The sequence below is a fragment of the Juglans regia genome, chromosome 1 (assembly GCF_001411555.2).
Source record: "Juglans regia cultivar Chandler chromosome 1, Walnut 2.0, whole genome shotgun sequence".
Lineage (NCBI taxonomy): Eukaryota > Viridiplantae > Streptophyta > Magnoliopsida > Fagales > Juglandaceae > Juglans > Juglans regia.
In genome coordinates, this window is record NC_049901.1 from 27,150,186 (window position 1) to 27,168,825 (window position 18,640).

General features: G+C 35.7%; 2 protein-coding genes across 2 annotated transcripts; both read left to right on the forward strand.

Annotated features, from left to right (window-relative positions):
- Positions 1 to 5,616: 5,616 nt before the first annotated feature.
- On the forward strand, positions 5,617 to 13,976 carry LOC108993499 (mitogen-activated protein kinase 20). Its single transcript, XM_018968432.2, has 10 exons — positions 5,617 to 6,130; positions 7,984 to 8,392; positions 8,589 to 8,716; positions 8,879 to 8,938; positions 9,594 to 9,743; positions 9,869 to 10,024; positions 10,199 to 10,410; positions 10,508 to 10,609; positions 12,832 to 13,001; positions 13,102 to 13,976. The coding sequence occupies exons 1-10, from the start codon at positions 6,107 to 6,109 to the stop codon at positions 13,551 to 13,553; spliced, it is 1,863 nt and encodes a 620-aa protein (XP_018823977.1). The 5' UTR covers positions 5,617 to 6,106; the 3' UTR covers positions 13,554 to 13,976.
- Positions 13,977 to 17,650: 3,674 nt separating this feature from the next.
- LOC108993494 lies at positions 17,651 to 18,295 on the forward strand. The gene has a single exon (XM_018968428.1). It carries the CDS (start codon positions 17,651 to 17,653, stop codon positions 18,293 to 18,295), a length of 645 nt encoding a protein of 214 aa, XP_018823973.1.
- The last annotated feature ends 345 nt before the right edge of the window (positions 18,296 to 18,640 follow it).

Consider the following 18,640-nt stretch of genomic DNA (forward strand, 5'->3'; position numbering starts at 1 on the left):
GCAACTTCATCAGTTTTGGGAGTCCTACGAGACTCTTGGCCTTCCGCACGAAGCTCTGGGCTGTATTGGGGCATGCAAGATTTTCCAAAATAGAGTGGACAGAATTGTTGGACATAGCCAATGCTTCCACAAATGTAACAAAAGTCTGACAGACATTCATATTTGAAGGAGATCTTTGATGGGAGTCCTTGGAGACGTGGGTAAATGATACCATCAATTAGTAGCTTTGTGATGTTGACTTCCACCCTAATTCGTAGGAATTACTTCGTTGAGACAGTAGGTAGGGAGTTTTCATCTACATCTAACAGATTGCCAAGTGCTTTACCTATCTTGATGGCATTTTTTAGGGTCATTATCTCCAATGGCAGCCCATGAATTTGGATCCAAAAAGCTGAGAACTTGAGGTCAATTTCTTTCAGACTTTTGCCTGGGTGCCACTCTTTGACTACCATGTGAAAGCCTTTGAAGTTCCATGGTCTTTGGCTGAAGACCCTTTCTCTATCTTGTGAGTTTGGAAAGGTGAATAGGAAGGTGTTGAGACCGATATCTTTGATGGTTAGGCCCGAGATGAAGCTCCATACTGCCTTGATGGTAGCTTGAAAAGTGTGTTTATTTAGGGCCTTCGTTGAGATCAGCTTTCCCACTAGAGTGAGGTCAGAGATTTTTTTTGGCTTCATCTAGTTCTGGTTCAAGTATGAGGTCATCCCATGACAATGATACCGTTTGGAAGATGAGTTGCTCAATGTCTGTTTTAGTGCCTTTCATAGTTATCTACTTCCGGAAAGTTGTCGGTGATAATATGAGGGGATGAGGTGGGGGCAACAAAAGTAGAATCTTTGGGTTGGTGGGTTTGGGTGTCTGGAAAGGTAGGTTGGGTTTAATGGTCAAGGTGAGCTGTTATGGTGAGAATGGTAGATTAAGGGTGGGGGTTACGGGTTTAGATGGAAGGTTTTGCCTGGAATGGTAGGGAGATTACAGTCTACTGAGAGAGGGAAAAGCTTCATCCTGGAGAGCTGGGGAGAGGGATTTCAAATAGGAGAGAAGATCACTCTTACTTGATTGTTTCATTTTTTTATTATTTTTATTTATGCCATAGTTTTTATATTTTAAAATATATTTTTAGTTTTTTATTATGATTGTTTAAATATATTAGCTGATGTGTATGTAAGGCAACAATTTCAGTTTTTTGTTGGTTGATACGTGTTGTTATTGTCATGTGGCTTACTGTGTCATTTAAAATAAAAAATAAAAAAATTAACGGGTGTTGGACAGTGTACTTATTGACTAGTTTAAATTAGAATCGATTTAAATTGATCTGAAATCGGTTAGAATTGATCTATTGAAGTGGTTTGGTGAGCAATTAGAATAATACACTAAAATGGATTCCCTCTTCTTTTTATCAAATCAATTTAAATTGACTGAATTGTCTTGAATCAAATAAATTTTTCGAGTCTCAGTAATAATCTAAATACTAAATTTGCATTTAATCCTACTTGTTTTTAGTTCTTATTAAAGTGTTCATCTTGAATATTTTCCGTACAATTTTTTGTTTTTTGAATTGGAAAAAGCTGTTTTGCCGCCTCAAGATTACCGCTCTAGGTGACTACTTGGGAACCTTTTTTTTTAATTTTTAATTTTTACTTAGCGATTAAGGAAGTGATTTTAAGTGTATTGGTGTATTTTTTTATTTTTTGAAAATATTTAAATATATTAAAAAAATATGAATAGAAAAATACACAATTTACAAAACACACTATCGGTAACAATGAGCGGTGCTACTTAGGCAGCAGAGTAGCACCGCTCTTTTGAATTTATCCCGTATAGTTGGATTACATGTATTGGGGTAGGCAAAAATCTACACAACCTCCTACTATTCACACAACCTCCACACACCATACTTTTTTAATTTTATTATTTTTTTCTTTTATCAAATATTTAATATATGTATAATGAATAGAAGAATTGAATTATTTTAAAAAGAATAAACTGAAAAGAAATTTTTTTAAGAAATATTAAAAAAATTAAAAATTTAAAAAAATATGGTGTGTGGAGGTTAGGGAGGTTGTATAACATTGCTCATTGAGGTAGTGCTACTATTAGATCCGCAACATGACTCACCCAAGCCACTTTTGGGCCCGACCCGACACAACCCGCTCTGCAGATCATGCATGCTGAAAGTGACCTAACCCGATCCATTAGAGTTAGGTTTAAAGTTTCGGGTTTTTTTTTTTATAAAAAGATCTGCATAAAAAGTTTGGTTTCCATTCGACTCAAATTGCAAATTCAATCAATGAATCAAATCCCTCCAATCACTGAAGTAATGTATCAATGTTAGGATTGTACCATCTCCAAGCTTCTTTTCCCAAACACAAAATCCCTCCAGTTGTATAGATGAATCAAATCAAGTAAAGAAGTTGGTCAAGCAAATAAAATACAGAAAAGAACCATTTGAATGATTTTATCCCCTAACAAATGACATTTCAATAACCGCAAGTAACTACAGCGGAGTACCAAGAATCCCATACCTTCGACTGCACAAAAGTCTGGAAATTGTTGCATTATAAACATGAACATCCCTAAATTCTTTCTTGGATGGTAAGGAAATTATGGTGATTCTACATCGTCTTCTTCTTCTTCTTGTAGTTTTTCATCTTGGAGAAAAGGGAGAAAAATTAGGGATGAGGACTGAGAGGAGGCAGAAGTGGGTGGAGTTGTAAACAGAGAGAAGCGCTTTGGGTCTGGAATCAGGGTCGTAGGAATCGTGTCGTAACAGAAGCTTGCCATGTCGGTCGTAGACGACAAAGTCGTCACAGGGGAAGAAAATGGAGATCTTGTGGGCAGTGAGATGGGTCGTCGTCGTCATCATCTCTTAAGGGTTGTTGTCGTGTAGATATCCATGTCCACTAGATCAGATGCCTGAAATTGGGGCCCACGTCTTGGTTGATCAAGTAATCTTCATTGTTGTTTACATTGAAAGCCATGTTCTGCTGATGATGAAGAAGAGTAAAAAGCAAACCACCATCTGTGAAAGAGAGAGAGGGTAAAGACCATGCCACTGTCTGTGAGAGAGAGAGAGAGAGAGGGGGCAAGGTTTTTTTTAATGAAGAATGGAGTTGGACAATTGAGGATGGATGCGGGTTACGGTTTTGCCCGCTAAACAACCCATCCAACCTGCATCTAGTTTTAACCCAATTTTATCGGGTAGGTCGGATCGGGCCTATTGGACGGGTCGGGTTTTGCAATTTTCTACACAGGCCTAACTACTATGCCACCTAAATTTGCTCATTTGGTGTGCCTTCTAGTGCAAACTGTATTTTTCTTTTCTTTTCTTCTTTTTTTCTTTTTTATTATTTCAAACATTTTTAAAAAATAGAAAAAAACCAATACATTAATAGTCATTTTCTTAATCATTAAGTAAAAATAAATAAATAAAAATAACATAAAATATAAGAGTGGTCAAATTAAGGCTCCGTTTGGAAGCTGAGTTGAGATGAGTTGAGTTCTTTATGAATAGTAGTGAGTTGAAATGATGGAATGAGTTTTGTGGGGCCCACATAAGATGAGTTTAGATGTGTTTGAATGTTTAGATGAGTTTAGATGTATTTATGAAAAGTTGGAGAATGTTGTGGGTCTCACGTGTAAAGAGGTGTTGAGTTGAAAAATGTCGTGGGTCTCACGTGTAAAGAGGTTTTGAGTTGAGATGAATTTAGTGATTTGAGAATTGAGTATTTAGATAAGACTCGGTTTAAAATTAAACTGAACTAAGTTAATCTCAATTCAATTCAAGTTTCAAATGGACCTAAGAGGGCAAACTCAGGGAACTAGTATCATTTTCATATATAATATATACACTGGTTGTGGAGTCACGTGTTCCTAATTTGGAGAAAAAAATTAGAGATGACTAATATCCACAAAATGTAAAAATAATATGGTTTTTAACTAAAATTAATTAGTCAATGATTTAATGCATCAAGCAGAAAAATAAATTTTTACAAGTACCATCATGATAATAAAACGTTACAGTAATATGAGTAATATGAAAATTAAAAGATTTTGGATATTCTAGCAATAGTTTTCTTAGCAAAATATATGAATTGTAGAATTCAACCACACTACACAATGACCCAAAGAGCACTGAAAAATTGCTCTCACATTTTTTTATCATTAAAGTAAGTCTCTTCTATTTTGGAAACTTAAAAAATATTATAATGGTAGAAAATTATTTTATCTAAATGATTTTAGTTAATTAAGAATATTACGATATTTAAATTATATTAAAAACTCTAATTATTTATATGGTTTTATTCTCTTAAAAATATTTAACAAAACTCTATTATTTATTTAATGATGAAATATTAGTATTTTATAAATTAAAGTTGAATTAATATTTTAATTATCTATTTTAAATTAATTTATTTTTAATATTTTAACCTCCACTATTGGATCAATTCTAAAGATTTAATATAAAGGGTTAGGATCTAAAGTTTCAAACCCGAACTTTTCCCTCCTCCCTCTCTCTCATCTCTCCCTCTAGCCGCACGCCCCTCTCCCTCTCGATCCCTCTTCTCCTCGGCTCCTCCCAGCACCACCGGCTACTGCTACCGCACCACTATCAAGCCCAGTCATCGGCGACCTTCCCCACGCCGATCTCCTCCCCACAGACCTCTTTCTCTCCCCCCGCAACAGGCCGAAGCCCGTAGCCCTCTCTCTTCCTCTCCCTTTGATTTCGACATGATAAAGATGATGCATGGAAAAAAATCTTGGTGTTCTCTATATTTTGAGTGATCACCAACTTAATTGATTTGGTGTTCTCCCTTCGATTTCCTTTGATTTTTTATGTAAATAATAGTATGTTCTTATTCTTTTTTTTTTCTTTTTGGTTGTTGTCATTTTTGTACATTCATATACAAACGACCATGGTCTTTTTATTGTTTTAATTGTCTCATTTTCATCAATAAGATAGATGATACTATTATATATTTGCTTTTATATATTTCCTGGTTTTCATGTTTGTACATGGATTTATGGTTTTTCATCGTCGGAGTTCTCTTCAAGTCTCAATTCTTTCAGTAGCTATCTCTCAAAATTTTCAACGATTTATTTAATTTGTTTTCAATTTTTAATCATCTAAAAATTTTTTGTGATATTTGGAAGTGAATGATGGCGAGATTTGGAGAATCGTAAGTGAGTTGGTGTCGATCCAGAGAATCGACAAAGGGTTCGCGGAGGTGAAATAGAGAGTGAATGGGGAGGACAGCAGAGGAAAGAGAATACAATGCAAAAGAGAGAAGATCGAGGGACAGAAGTGAAAGATAAAAATATTACTGTTCAATCATGTTATTTTTCGATAGCCTCTTTTAATATATATTGATATTGATATTGATATTGAAATGCTCATGAAAATTCTGGATTACTTGTAAATATAGTAAAATTGGCAGGAGGCAAGTAGTATTTTTTGTTTTTTTTTTCAAATGTAATCTGTACGTAATCGCTCCTGCGTCTATACATAATGCAGAAGCTTGACACTTCCATATCCGACAACCATATCAGTATCCATACATTCCGGATAAACAGAAGAAACGCTCAAATACCGATACTACCCTCACACCGTTCTTACACAGCTAAGCCCCTAGATTGATTCCTCATACCTGTCTTCTCCCCTACCCTTTTTATCCTCTCTTTTTCTCTCTCCAATTTTGTCGGTGTTACAGATCTCTCAGCTACCAAGCCTCCCTCGCCCTCCCTCTCTCTCTATGTTTCTTTCTCTCGGCTTTCAATTATGAGATTGAGTGCTATATTATAGCACTTGTGTATCATAGTTTGCTGCTTGGTGTGGGAAATATTTGGGATTGGAGGGCAAGGTGTGCATGAGGGATCTGTTGCTTTTGGATTGCATTCTTCTATGTTGCGTGAAGGGATTTGGAGGAAGAAGAATAAGGAGGGACTGTGGACTTGTGATCCGTAGCAGGGGTAGGTGGGGCAAATGTGGCTGAGTTTGACATTTTGAGCGAATTCGAGGCCTGCGTTTTCTGTGTTTCTGCCTGATCGCAATTTGGGAACAGGTTAACCTGACTCGTTGGAAACTGGTTTCTGGGCTTGGCTAAAAATGCAGCAAGATCAGAGAAAAAAGGTTTTCTTTCTAAATAAAGATTCATTCTTCGGCGAGTAATATACAATGATTGGCATTGGATTTTTTTGTCTATTTATATGTAAATATATTATTTGATATTAAGACTGAATTTTGGTGTTTTAGAAGGGAATTTAACAGTTTACCATTCATTATTCGTGTCTTGAGAAAATGGGGTTTTTATGTGAAAATTAAGATCTAGGTTTTGGTGTTTGAAATTAAGGGAGTTTTTTTTTATGGTGTATGATGATTAGGGCAGTGTTTGTATTGGTGAAAATTAGGACCTAGGTTCTGGTGTTTAAATTACGGGAATTTTTTCCTTATGGTGTATGTGGGATTTGTTGGGTTCTGCTGGCTGTGGATGTGACAGTCATTGGATTTGATTGTTGGTTCTGTAGGGGATGCTAATGATATTTTTGTCTTCGGTTGACTGATGCCGGCTTTTTATTTTAATGCTTTTAGCTTGAAATTTTTAATGCAATCAGGTTTTAGTTCTATTGCGTTATGATGCCAATTGAGAACGGCAATCGTTAACGCGAAATTTACTTTTGAAAGAAGTAGGTTTCGTTCTTATTCTGGAATGCTATCCGTTGGATTTAATGCTTACGTTTCTCTTTGGTCTCATTTCGTGCCTCTCTCTCCCTCTCAGACACATTTCTCTAAGGGAAAGTTCCCCGCCGCCCCGTTTTTGATTTTCTTCAGTAATTTTTCTTGGGTTGTAATTGTTTTTTGAATGTTGGAAATCATGGACCATATTCTGTCTTTTAAGATGGAGGGAGGAGCAGTTATTTTTTGTTTTTTTTGATAAGTGGATGGAGGAGCAGTTCTAGAAGTAGGAAGTTCAAGTTTTTTGCTGGTTTTTAAGAATCTAAATTTTTCTTGAAAATTAGAAGCGATCATCTCCAACAATTCGTGCTCAAGAATCTTAAATAGTTATGCTGATTTATTTATTTGATATCTCATTATCTTTTTGAATCAGATAAAGGGGAGATAGGGAATAATATTAGTCTGTGAGCACTGTACATGCTGTATGAGACGGGATATAAACTGGCTTTGGTTAATGCTGAGTCAAATTTGTAGAAGCGTGATATTGGGCTGAATAAAAATGATATTATCATTTCTCGTGTTCTTACATAATAATATATCTTTGTTTCTGTTTTGTCCATTTATACTGCTATGAGACTATAGACACACCCACACAATATTTCTATGCAGTTATACATTACCTCCAGAGCTTGCATTTCGCCCATGGATGCAAAATTTGTTATGTTAAAAGAATCAAGCATCAGCACATCAATTATAGGGGAAATCAATAATGCAAATACAAAGGCTAAATAATATCAATATTTATATTGATTCATGTTTTGTTGCTCTTTGCCTATTAAACAGATTATCTTGCGTTTTTATAAAATGTTATATCTTCTGTAATTTAATAAAATAAAGAAAAAATAAATTTCTTTTTTTGTGGATATAGCTTGCAACTTGGATAAATTTTTAATGAAGTTTGTGCTAATCAGTCAGGTTACTTCTAGCTGAATGGGAATAATTTCCTATTAGAACTGATGTTATTTCACATCGTTTCCTGTTGTAGCCATTGGACATGCTTTGTCTGTGTCCAGCACTACTAATACACTTTTTGTTGGCATGCTTGCTTCATCTCTCTTCTCTTTCTTTCAGACCTTTCTCAGTTGTCTTGTTCGTATTTGTTGGAGTCTTGTCTTATCCTGTCACAATTTGTATCCAATCTTTTATGGCTTCTTTCATTTTCTTTCTAAAAGCATATATTTGATTTTTATATATCACCTTCTTCTGCTTTTGACTATTTGTTTCTTATTTGCTTTTTTTTTATTTCACAGAATTCATCTGAGATGGACTTTTTCTCCGAATATGGCGATGCCAATAGATACAAGATTCAGGAAGTTATTGGGAAAGGAAGTTATGGTGTTGTTTGCTCAGCAATTGACACTCATACTGGTGAAAAAGTGGCAATAAAGAAAATACATGATATATTTGAGCACATATCGGATGCTGCGCGCATTCTTCGTGAGATAAAGCTGCTTAGACTTCTACGGCATCCCGATATTGTCGAAATAAAACACATTATGCTTCCACCATCAAGAAGGGACTTCAAAGATATATATGTTGTTTTTGAGCTCATGGAGTCAGATCTTCATCAAGTCATCAAAGCCAACGATGACCTGACACGAGAACACTATCAGTTCTTCCTGTACCAGCTACTTCGTGCATTGAAGTATATTCACACCGGTACTTGTTTCAACCTAATTGCTCTGTAGCTTTACCCTTGACCTTGATGTTGCTTCTTTTCATACTGTATTTTTATTCACTTTCCTTTTTTCCCCCACCTGAATCATGTGGGTCCTAGGGTTGGGGGGTTGTTTACGAGGAAGCTTAGGGCTTTCTGTAAGGTGTTCATATCTAATATTTGACTACATGGGTGCAGCAAATGTCTACCATCGAGATTTAAAACCGAAGAATATATTGGCAAACGCAAACTGTAAACTTAAAATTTGCGATTTTGGTTTAGCAAGAGTTGCATTCAGTGATACGCCTACAACAATATTTTGGACGGTATGCCATTCACAGATGTTAGATATATATGTTGTTTGTTTAATTTATTTAATATTTTAATCTGTATAATATTTTTGTAGAGTGCATGATATCATTTTTACTTTCCACATCCATTGAAAGTAGAGTGTTATGCTTCAAGGAATTATTTTCTCACATTTGCAGGATTATGTTGCTACAAGATGGTATAGAGCTCCAGAGCTTTGTGGATCATTTTTTTCAAAGGTATGACTAAATATTTTATTGCATTTTAGAGGGTAATGTTGCGGATTTTAATTCTTGATTGATGTTTCTATTTGTGGATCATTTCCTTTATGTTCTGTGAAACAGGCATGTGGTGCCTGCAATTATTTTTTCAACAATTATAGATCTTCACACCAAATGCTATGCTCATAATTTTTTGTCCAGCTTTGGCTTATGTAACTGCAGTCATTTCCTCTGCATGACTGAAAAGTAATTGTGAGCAAGAGATGCCGTGATTTTACATGGTCTTTGAAACTTATGGCCTTTCTAGCAGTTTATGTTCAATAAGTTTTAGAGAAATGATATTTACAGTTATAGAGTGCGCAAGCGCTATGCACCCATTTTGAAAAAAGTGAGTAAATATGAGACCCACATGAAAAAATTGATTTTTTTAATGATGGACCCCACTCTTTTTCAAAAGGAGTGCGCGGTACTTGCACAATCCAGGACTGTATCTAATATTACTCTTGATGTGAGATTCCTGAATCTTTGAAACATCACATTGACATAAAAAAATAGTTTGTGCAATGTATTGTGTCAGAATAATGTTCTGGTAGCATATAAAAAACCTAGCTCTAGTTCTTGCATAATTTTGACTTATTATTCTCACACTCAAATTATATGGCTCTCGATGCAGTATACCCCAGCAATTGATATCTGGAGTATAGGCTGCATATTTGCCGAGGTATTAACTGGGAAACCACTTTTTCCTGGAAAAAATGTTGTGCATCAGCTGGATTTGATGACTGATTTACTTGGGACGCCTTCATTAGATACCATTTCTCGGGTAGGCAATCTGTTTCTCCTGTGTAGCATCGATCATTTCACTCAATTCAAATTCCGTGCTTAAAGTATGCTTGAACTGTAAACTCTCTTGCTTGAAATATATAATTTCTTCTGTGTTTGATGCAGGTTCGTAATGAGAAAGCAAGGAGATACTTAACAAGCATGAGGAAAAAGCAGCCTGTGCCATTTGAACAGAAGTTCCCGAATGTCGATCCTTTAGCACTTCGACTATTGGAAAGGTTGCTTGCCTTTGATCCAAAAGACAGGCCTACTGCTGAAGAGGTTCGTCTTATTGTATTGTGCATTGCCATGCGTGCCTTATTTTATGCTATTCTTTTGCTACTGAAAGCTTGGAATTACATATGTAATTTATATAGCATATGCTGCCTTGATTTCTTTTATTTATACTTTAACTATTGCTTGTCAGTTGAAATTTATGGTTTGGTGTTATATCAGGCGCTTGCTGATCCTTACTTCAAGGGACTGGCTAAAGTTGAGAGAGAACCTTCCTGCCAACCTATTACAAAGATGGAGTTTGAATTTGAGAGGCGAAAGGTCACAAAGGAGGACATACGAGAGCTAATTTTCCGTGAGATACTTGAGTATCATCCTCAACTACTAAAAGACTACATGAATGGAACTGAGAGGACTAATTTTCTCTATCCAAGGTTCTAGCTATAGTTGCAATTTGACTTTCTTCGTCATATGGAAATGGGTTAAGGATCTCTCTCTATTTCTCCTAATTTTGGTACACATTTTTTACAGTGCCGTGGATCAATTCCGAAAACAGTTCGCGTATCTTGAGGAAAACGGTAATAAGAGCGGACCAGTACTTCCACTTGAAAGAAAGCACGTGTCTCTTCCAAGGTAAATGCATTCTTTTGCTGCGCTTCCATAGTCTTTCTGCAGCTTCTGTTATAGTTTTCTATATATACACAACATGATCATGACAGAGTTAGAATTTGTTAACATCTCATGTATTTTGCTGTGTTGTTGCTTGCAGACTAGTTGTAGTTTTTTTTATAAGTAATAAATAAAAACTTCAATAAAATGCAGAAAAAGTTGCTAGCCATGTACACTTGAAGCGAAAAAGAGAGACACCTCTTTATAAAGGGGAAAAGATACAAAAAAATCATGTAAAGTCATTAAAGTCTCTGGAAGCTGTCCAAAGGAAGAGAGTATAATGAAAAGAAGTCTTGTGCTCCATCGTTTATTTGATCCTCAAGTTTTCTTTCATTTCTTTCTCTCCAAATATATCATATGAGGCAGGGAACCATTTTGACACTACTGCAATTTGTCAACTACCCCCAATCCTCTCCCAAAGGTGTTTTTTTTCGTGAGGAATAAGGAATATAAATATCTCCGAGCTGTGATTGAATATTAAATATTGGTAAGAAGATTGTCTTAACATCTTCACCTATCAAAAAAAAAAAAAAAAGGTTTTCTTAAAATCCTCTTCTCAAACTAGTGGAATCCAATAGGTTAAATAATGCAGCAAATGTATCAACCTCCCAGTCACGAGCTACTCTAGTTGAACTTACATTCCATCGAGGGAACTCATTATATCTCTCCAAAAGGTCATCCACAAAAGCATTCTTATCACAAGGCACTCTGTACACATGGGAAAACTTCCTTAAGAGCTCTACTACCACTCCACGAATCATGCAAGAATCTAATATCGGCACCATCTTCCACAGTTTCACATCAAATCTAATATGATTAGAAAACTTCTCCCAATATGTTCTTACGCTCTTCCATTATCTTGTATGTGTACTTGGGCCACACCTACTCTCTTCTATTAATAAAATCTTATTTTACCTATAAAAGAATCCCACCCCATAAGTTCCTCGGACCTCATTATAATACCGCCCACTCCAAGAACATCCGTATTTAGCTTCTACAATTACTCTCCAGAATGCCTCTCTCATTCTGCTCTCATTCTGATAGCACTAAAGCTTCTTCCCAAATAGTGCACAATTAAAGATCAAGTTCCGAACTCTTAACCCATCCTCAGAGATCGGAGAACATACCTTGGCCTAACAATATGAAATTTGACCTCTTCTCCTAACCCTCCCCAAAGGAATTTCCGTTGTAGCATACCTAGTGGTTAGCCACACTTGATGGAAGCAGAAATAGAGACATGAAATAAGAAGGCAAATAGAAATTGTTCTTGCTTGAAGTAATCCTACTACCTTTGGATAAATACATCCTTTTCCAATCAGCCAGCCATTGCTCAATCTTCTCAATAACCCAGCTCACATTACCTTTGCCCCAAATGTGGCACCCGATGAAAGGCCAAGGTATTTCATATCCCAGACTATCAGCATTGGTGACTTGACTCACTACAACCAACTCTTTAATGATAATGGAAGCGGTAGCTCAAAATTTCTAAAATTCTTGTAAAAAAGGGTAATAAGGTAATGGAAATTATCTTATACCAATTATGTGCTTATATTGTTTGCAAAACTAAAATGTTAAGGTGTGAGATACAATTGACCATTGCTTGTTCCGCAGCCTGTTCCCTTGTTTGGTTACATGTAGTCCCCTCGATAAGCCCTTATTCATTGTGAGACCTATTATAATTCCAGCCATTTAGTCTGTTTTTCTGTTTGAAGGATTTGATAGTGAACCTCCCTTTCTTTTCCAGGGTGTAAATGGAATTTAAATTCTGTACATGTAATATTGTTGTAGCTACAGGAATAGAAACAGAAGGGTTTGAGTTTCACAATGTGAAAAACTTGAAAGCTGATTTAAGAGAAAAATGGAAAGAGCATATGGTGAAGATGTCTATTTTTTTTGGGTTTGACATTTCAGTGTGTGATGGAGGTATCGCTAATATATGCATCCAGTTGTCTGCACACTTGTGTACATTAAACTGAGTTAATTGACTTCAACATCCATCCCCCGATTTCCTCTGGAAACATGTCATGAGACATGGGTGGGATTTTGTTTCTCATCGCCATTATGGCTTACAACTCCATTACCTGGGCATAGATTTCATGTTCAAACCGGACGCACTCCATGCTCATTTTACTTTTACACTCTGCGTGGTTGTGAAATTCAACTTTCCATTTCAATGATATTCACAGGTCTACAATTGTACATTCAAGTACAATACCTCCAAAAGAGCAATCAAATATTGCTTCCTCCAAAGATATACAAACTGCAGAGGTGGGATACAACAAAAACTCCAGAGATAAAGATGGAATTCCAATGAATGTTGGGAGGACCATGCAGACATCACAGAGGATTCCACTGGGTACCCCCTTCTGTTGCGACTGTGCTGATGAAGTCGGTTTTTTTTTCAATAGCATATTTAACTAAATTTGTTTCTTTTTTCTTTTGTTTTTTTTATCCAGCCAAACCTGGAAAAGTTGTTGGCCCAGTTGTACCATATAATAATGGAAACGTCAAGGATGGCTATGATCAAAGAACGGCTATGAGAAGTGCAGTCCTACCTCCGCAGGGTGCCCCTCCTGCATATTATTATCGCAAATCTAGTTCTGGAAATCAAGAAAGATCTGCAACTGAAACTCAGAGGGATTTATCCTTTCAAGCAAAACAATCCCCTCAAAGTGTAACGGCTGCAAAATTAGCGCCAGATATAGCTATCAACATCGACAACAACCCATTTTTTATGACACGGGCTGGAGTGACCAAGGTAGAACACATTGATGATCGAATAGCTATAGACACAAATTTGCTGCAGGCAAAGGCTCAGTATGGTGGGATTAATGCTGGTTCTGCTGCTGCGGCCGGTGCGCAAAGAAAGGTTGGGTCTCTTCAGTATGGTATGACAAGGACGTACTAAGGAAAAAGTTGTCAGCTATTTCGGCAAAATGAAGTAATACATGCTGAGGAAGGCTTTCTTAAGAATGTGATAGTTATTCAGGGTCGAGTGAGTGAGTACAAAGAATGAGGAGATGGACTACTAATTTCCGCGAAAGAGCCCGCTTTCTCTATGTTAGACGCTTAGTGTTTGTCACGGGAAACAATATTTTAGTTAAATTACCCTTTCAAATTCATAGAAGCTTCTTCCTTCACCCCCCTTATCAATTTAAATAGTGATAACTAGGCTTAGTAGGCCATATAACTGGACAGATGGATCATTTGTACAATGTCTGTTTCTCAGTGAAGTCAATTCGCATATATTCAACTTTTTACTGTTTTTGGCATGTATAAAAATAGACTGGTTTTCGCCTTGGGGTTAAGTAAATTTCCTTACCAATATCTCCATTCAGTTTTTCTCCATCCGAGTTTTCTTGTTTGATTATTAGCTTTTATATAACAATTCTTATTCCTGTTGTCTGTAATTTTTTCCAGTCGGAATGAGGAAACAAAAAGTACACAACATTTTTATACTGTTATTGCGAGTTTCTCCAGTTCCACCTCGTTTATCGCTCCAATTCGGTGTAAGGGCAGGTTTGGAGGGTGAGATGAAAATTTTATGTTTTATTTTGAAGTTTAAAATATTATGTTTTAATATTATTATTGTTTTGAGATTTGAAAAATGTGTATTGGGATTTGAAAAAATTGAATTGTTTATTATATTTTGTATGGAGATTTGAAAAATATGTAATTGAGATAAGATGAGATGAAAATTTTATATTTTGTCTTGTGTCCCAAACCTATCCTAACAATCCGAATATGAGGTATGCTTGTGTGGAAATCTGATTTCTTCCGGGCCTCTTGTACGTAGCATTTTTAGCGAGATTTACATTTTTACAAAATGTCTACACGGAACTTATCTATTTAAGATTTGTACGTAACATTACTCGTTAACTAGTTACTCGTGAACTAATTATTTATGGGGTGACAATTATTCGGATTTAACCTAGTTTTTTTTAGTGTTGATATTCTTACGTACACTTTTCAATCAATCTATTTAAAATAATTTTCATATACTTTCTACATTTGCACTTACTGGTTGATAAATAATTAGTCCACAAAAGAGGTTCAGATAAAACTACTTTTACAAATGGATGTGCCTATGGTACTTTAGATTATAAAACTTTCTTTATTTATAAGGAAAATGATTCACTTATAACTATTATAAAGTAAATATGATATACCACATCATGCCACATCATTTTGTGAGATAGAGTTTTGTGAATCTCTTTGTTGATTTAGTAGTTCTAATAATTGAAATTGTAATACCCCAGCCTATTAGGGAAAATTCTATGTCAAACAAATTATCTATAGGATGATTGGAGGATGAGATTAGATGAAAAATCTGTGAATAATAGTGAGATTGTTTGTTAATAGTAGTGAAATTAGTTTGAGTTAAGATATTTTATTGGGTTTTGAGAAATGAAAGAGAAAAAGTTGAATAAAAATACTATAAAATTAAAATATTATTTGAATATGATTTGTTAATATTATGTTCGTTTTGAGATTTGAAAAATTTAAATTATTTTTTGTGTTTTGTTTCAAAATTTGGAAAAGTTGTAATAATTAGATGAAAAAGTTGAAGATTTGAAATTGAAAAGTGTGTGTTTGAGTGATATTTGGAAAGCAAATAAGATGAGAATTTTTTAGATGATATGAGATAAAATGAAAACATCTTTATTTCCAAACAACCCCGTAGTCTCTTTTATTCCTAAAATGATTTTAGTTAGGAGTCTTCATTATCAAGACTCCACCATCCTTTTATTCCTAAAATGATTTTATGTCATCTTGAAAATTATTTTTGTGAGGGCTGCGTCGAACAAGGGAAGGGACCCCTCCCGAGGACGAAAGGTAGGCGACAAGGAGATAGTCGGGCAAGCAAAGTGTAGCTAGTCCAGGAGAAGGGCGAGCACAACTATGTAGAAAGCCAGACAGACACGGTTTAATATCAGGCGATAAAGGAGTTTTTGCCCTACACCAGGCGAGCAAATGATATGCTCTCCGAGATAACACGGAGGTTCTCAGAGGGTAGCAGTTTTCATACACAGAGGCCCATACTCCGTAAGAGATGTTACTTATGGAATGAGCCTGCAGAAAAATATTATAGACATGCAAGCCATCATGTCTGACCTCAGAAGTATGACCTAACGGCATGTGGGCAGACCCTTATTAGAGAAAAGATTGCAGGACTAGATCCAAGGTATAATGCAGGGACGTGCATGCCTTGTCCCTATCAGTCACTCAGTCACTGCCATTCTCTATGGCCAGAGGGCGAATGGACAGTTGCGATCAAAGGTCTCTCATTGAAGCATATATAGAGTCAAATGGATATCAAAACTATGACTGATAGTCCCACGATATAAACGGGCATTGGACAAAAGCCAAAATCTCACTTTTGAGAGTGAAAAACATTTACTCTCTTCTGGTCAGAGTCTTCAAGAAAGCAAGGGACTTCAAAGCCTGCGATGGGAGGATCAACATTGGCATAAATGTAATATTCGAAGTACTATTCAAGTAGGTTACCTCCTATGACTGTACTGAAAATGTAGAGTAAATGTTTGTGAGTATGTTGTAAGTTCATGATTTGCATATTTTGTAAGTCACCTCCTTCTTAGAAGAAAATACTTTCTTCTTCATTAGGTTTATTGGTTATCTTTACGCTATGATTTTGAGATAATGAGTTTGACTGATGTGATTTCCAACTATTGAGTCTTACCATGTGTCTATAGCCATGGATAGGTTGAGGAGTCCACCTCATACGGCATGTTACCATGTACGTGTAGAGTGATTTTTCGTGATAATTGAGGTGGAATGTCTTCATTATGGCTTCACTCGATAACACGAGTAGAGAGTCCTCGGGTTGATAATGTGTGGCGTCCTTGTGTGTGTTGACCGGGTAAAGCAATTCCTTGAGTCGGATGGTTTGGATTTGGTGAATGAGCTTACATGTTGGTTGCGTAGAGTGATTCCCTGTGTCAAATGGGTGGAGCAATTTCCCATTGGTACTTATGATTAGATATTGTAGATCTTTTGTGAATTAATAAGAGGGTGGTTCTTTGCCTCAGTAATGACTATGCATATATGAGATTTTCTTAGAGGGTGATTCTTTGTCATGCTTATATACTTTAGATTTATTTTGAGGGTGATGCTTTGTCATAACTATGAATACATGTGTTTCTGCCCAAATGTTGATTCCTCACCATGCATAAATATATGTGTTCACATATTTATTTACATGAAACAATGCATGTATATTCATTTCTATTGTCTCTTATTAATAGTTTTGTCATAGGTTTTAACCTACTGAAATTTCTTAGAAGTATCACTATGGTCATCCCACATGCAGTTTTGTTTACTGAAGCCATGCAATTTAACCTAGGTAAATTTTTTCGAGGAGGAAGGATTAGCCCCATCCAAGGTGTAGATACAAAGGTTTGTCTTCAATTAGTAGTTATTTGTATTTGTTAAGATATTTATTTTAGTTAGGTGACGAACCATGTACAATCATTCTATTTTGATGTAAGTGATGATCTAATGACAGTTTATAATATTATTTGAGAAGAAGTGACGATAACATATGGATATTATTAATGAAGGATAATTTCCTTGTACAAACCTTTGGTATATTTAGTAGTAGCTTTAAGTAATCCCTTTACTTATTCCACTACGATTTATACACATATATATTTCCTTTGGTGTGTACTGAATTAGTGAATGTAGGCTTAGCCCCAAGTAAAATCTGGGGTTCTGCTGTTTGGTTGACACCCCTAGCACCATGGACCCTCACTGGAACGTTACCGAGGACTAAGGGCGCCACAATTTTAAAAGCTCCAGATATATTTTTATGTTTAAATGGGGCATTGTGTTACCGATTTTTCCTCTTGTATTATTAGTTTATATTTTAATTCTCTTTTGTTTTCTTTTAGGTCCCGTTTGGATAATGAGATGAGATGAGAGAGAGATATCCCTCTCAACAAATGGAGTTCTAATTATAAGGATTTCAGATTGTTATGGTTGGACATGGTTAACAGGTTGGATGTTGTGCAGCTAGATCAAGTGACTGTTATTCTTTACAAGATCTGGGCGAGAAGGAATTGTTTTGTCTTTAAAAACATTTTTAATAGTCCACTTGTTTTAGTTAAATCAGCATTGAATGATGTAGAAGTTCTTCATGAATCTCATTTGAGATTAACTTATGATGCAGCCAGACTACCTCAACAGATCACTGAAGTGGAATGGAGGCCACCAGCAGATCCCTTCTATAAGTTACATTTTGATGCTGCCTTTGACTCTGAGAAGAGGCTGATGGGTATTGGCATATTGGTAAGGAACAGCAGAGGTGAGATGCTAGCTGTGGTTTCCGCTCCCAAAAGTCATATTTGTCCTGCATTTTCTGCAGAATGTTATGCACTTCTAAGAAGCATCAAGTTGTGCCAAGAGCTGTGCTTATACCAGGTGGTGCTCGAGGGAGATGCTAAGGCAGTAGTGGATAGTGTTAATGGTTATAACAATAGCCATTCTTGGCAAGGGCTTTTGATTGATGACATACAATTTTTAATAAAGGGACATGCAGATTGGAACCTGATTTTTACTAAAAGAACTAGAAATAAAGCTGCTCATAATGCAACAAAGTTAGGCATGTATTTAGATAGTGAATCAATGTGAATAGAGGAGGGTCTCCTGGAAATTTTGTCAGTCACTTTGCTTGAGAAGCCATGTATTGCTTGATTTGAAGTAATGGAATTATATTTTCTTTCCAAAAAAAAAAAAATATTGTTAAAATATTATTTTTTAATATTATTATTATTTTGAAATTTAAAAAAGTTAAATATTTATTACATTTTGTGTAGGAATTTGAAAAAATTATAATAATTAGATGAGATGAAATGAAATAAAATTAGATGAGATGAAATCATTTCTGTATCAAACTGCCTTAATCTCCCCTCCATTCAAAAGATGACAAAAAGGTTGAAAATGTCTTATTTACTTCATCCCTTCCCAGCCACACAA

Coding starts and splice junctions, on each gene's coding strand:
- LOC108993499 (XM_018968432.2), top strand. CDS start 6,107: ATGCAGCAAGATCAGAGAAAAAAG. Junction 6,131..7,983: donor AGCAAGATCAGAGAAAAAAG/GTTTTCTTTCTA, acceptor TTTATTTCACAG/AATTCATCTGAGATGGACTT. Junction 8,393..8,588: donor ATTGAAGTATATTCACACCG/GTACTTGTTTCA, acceptor ACATGGGTGCAG/CAAATGTCTACCATCGAGAT.
- LOC108993494 (XM_018968428.1), top strand. CDS start 17,651: ATGGTTAACAGGTTGGATGTTGTGCAGCTAGATCAAGTGACTGTTATT.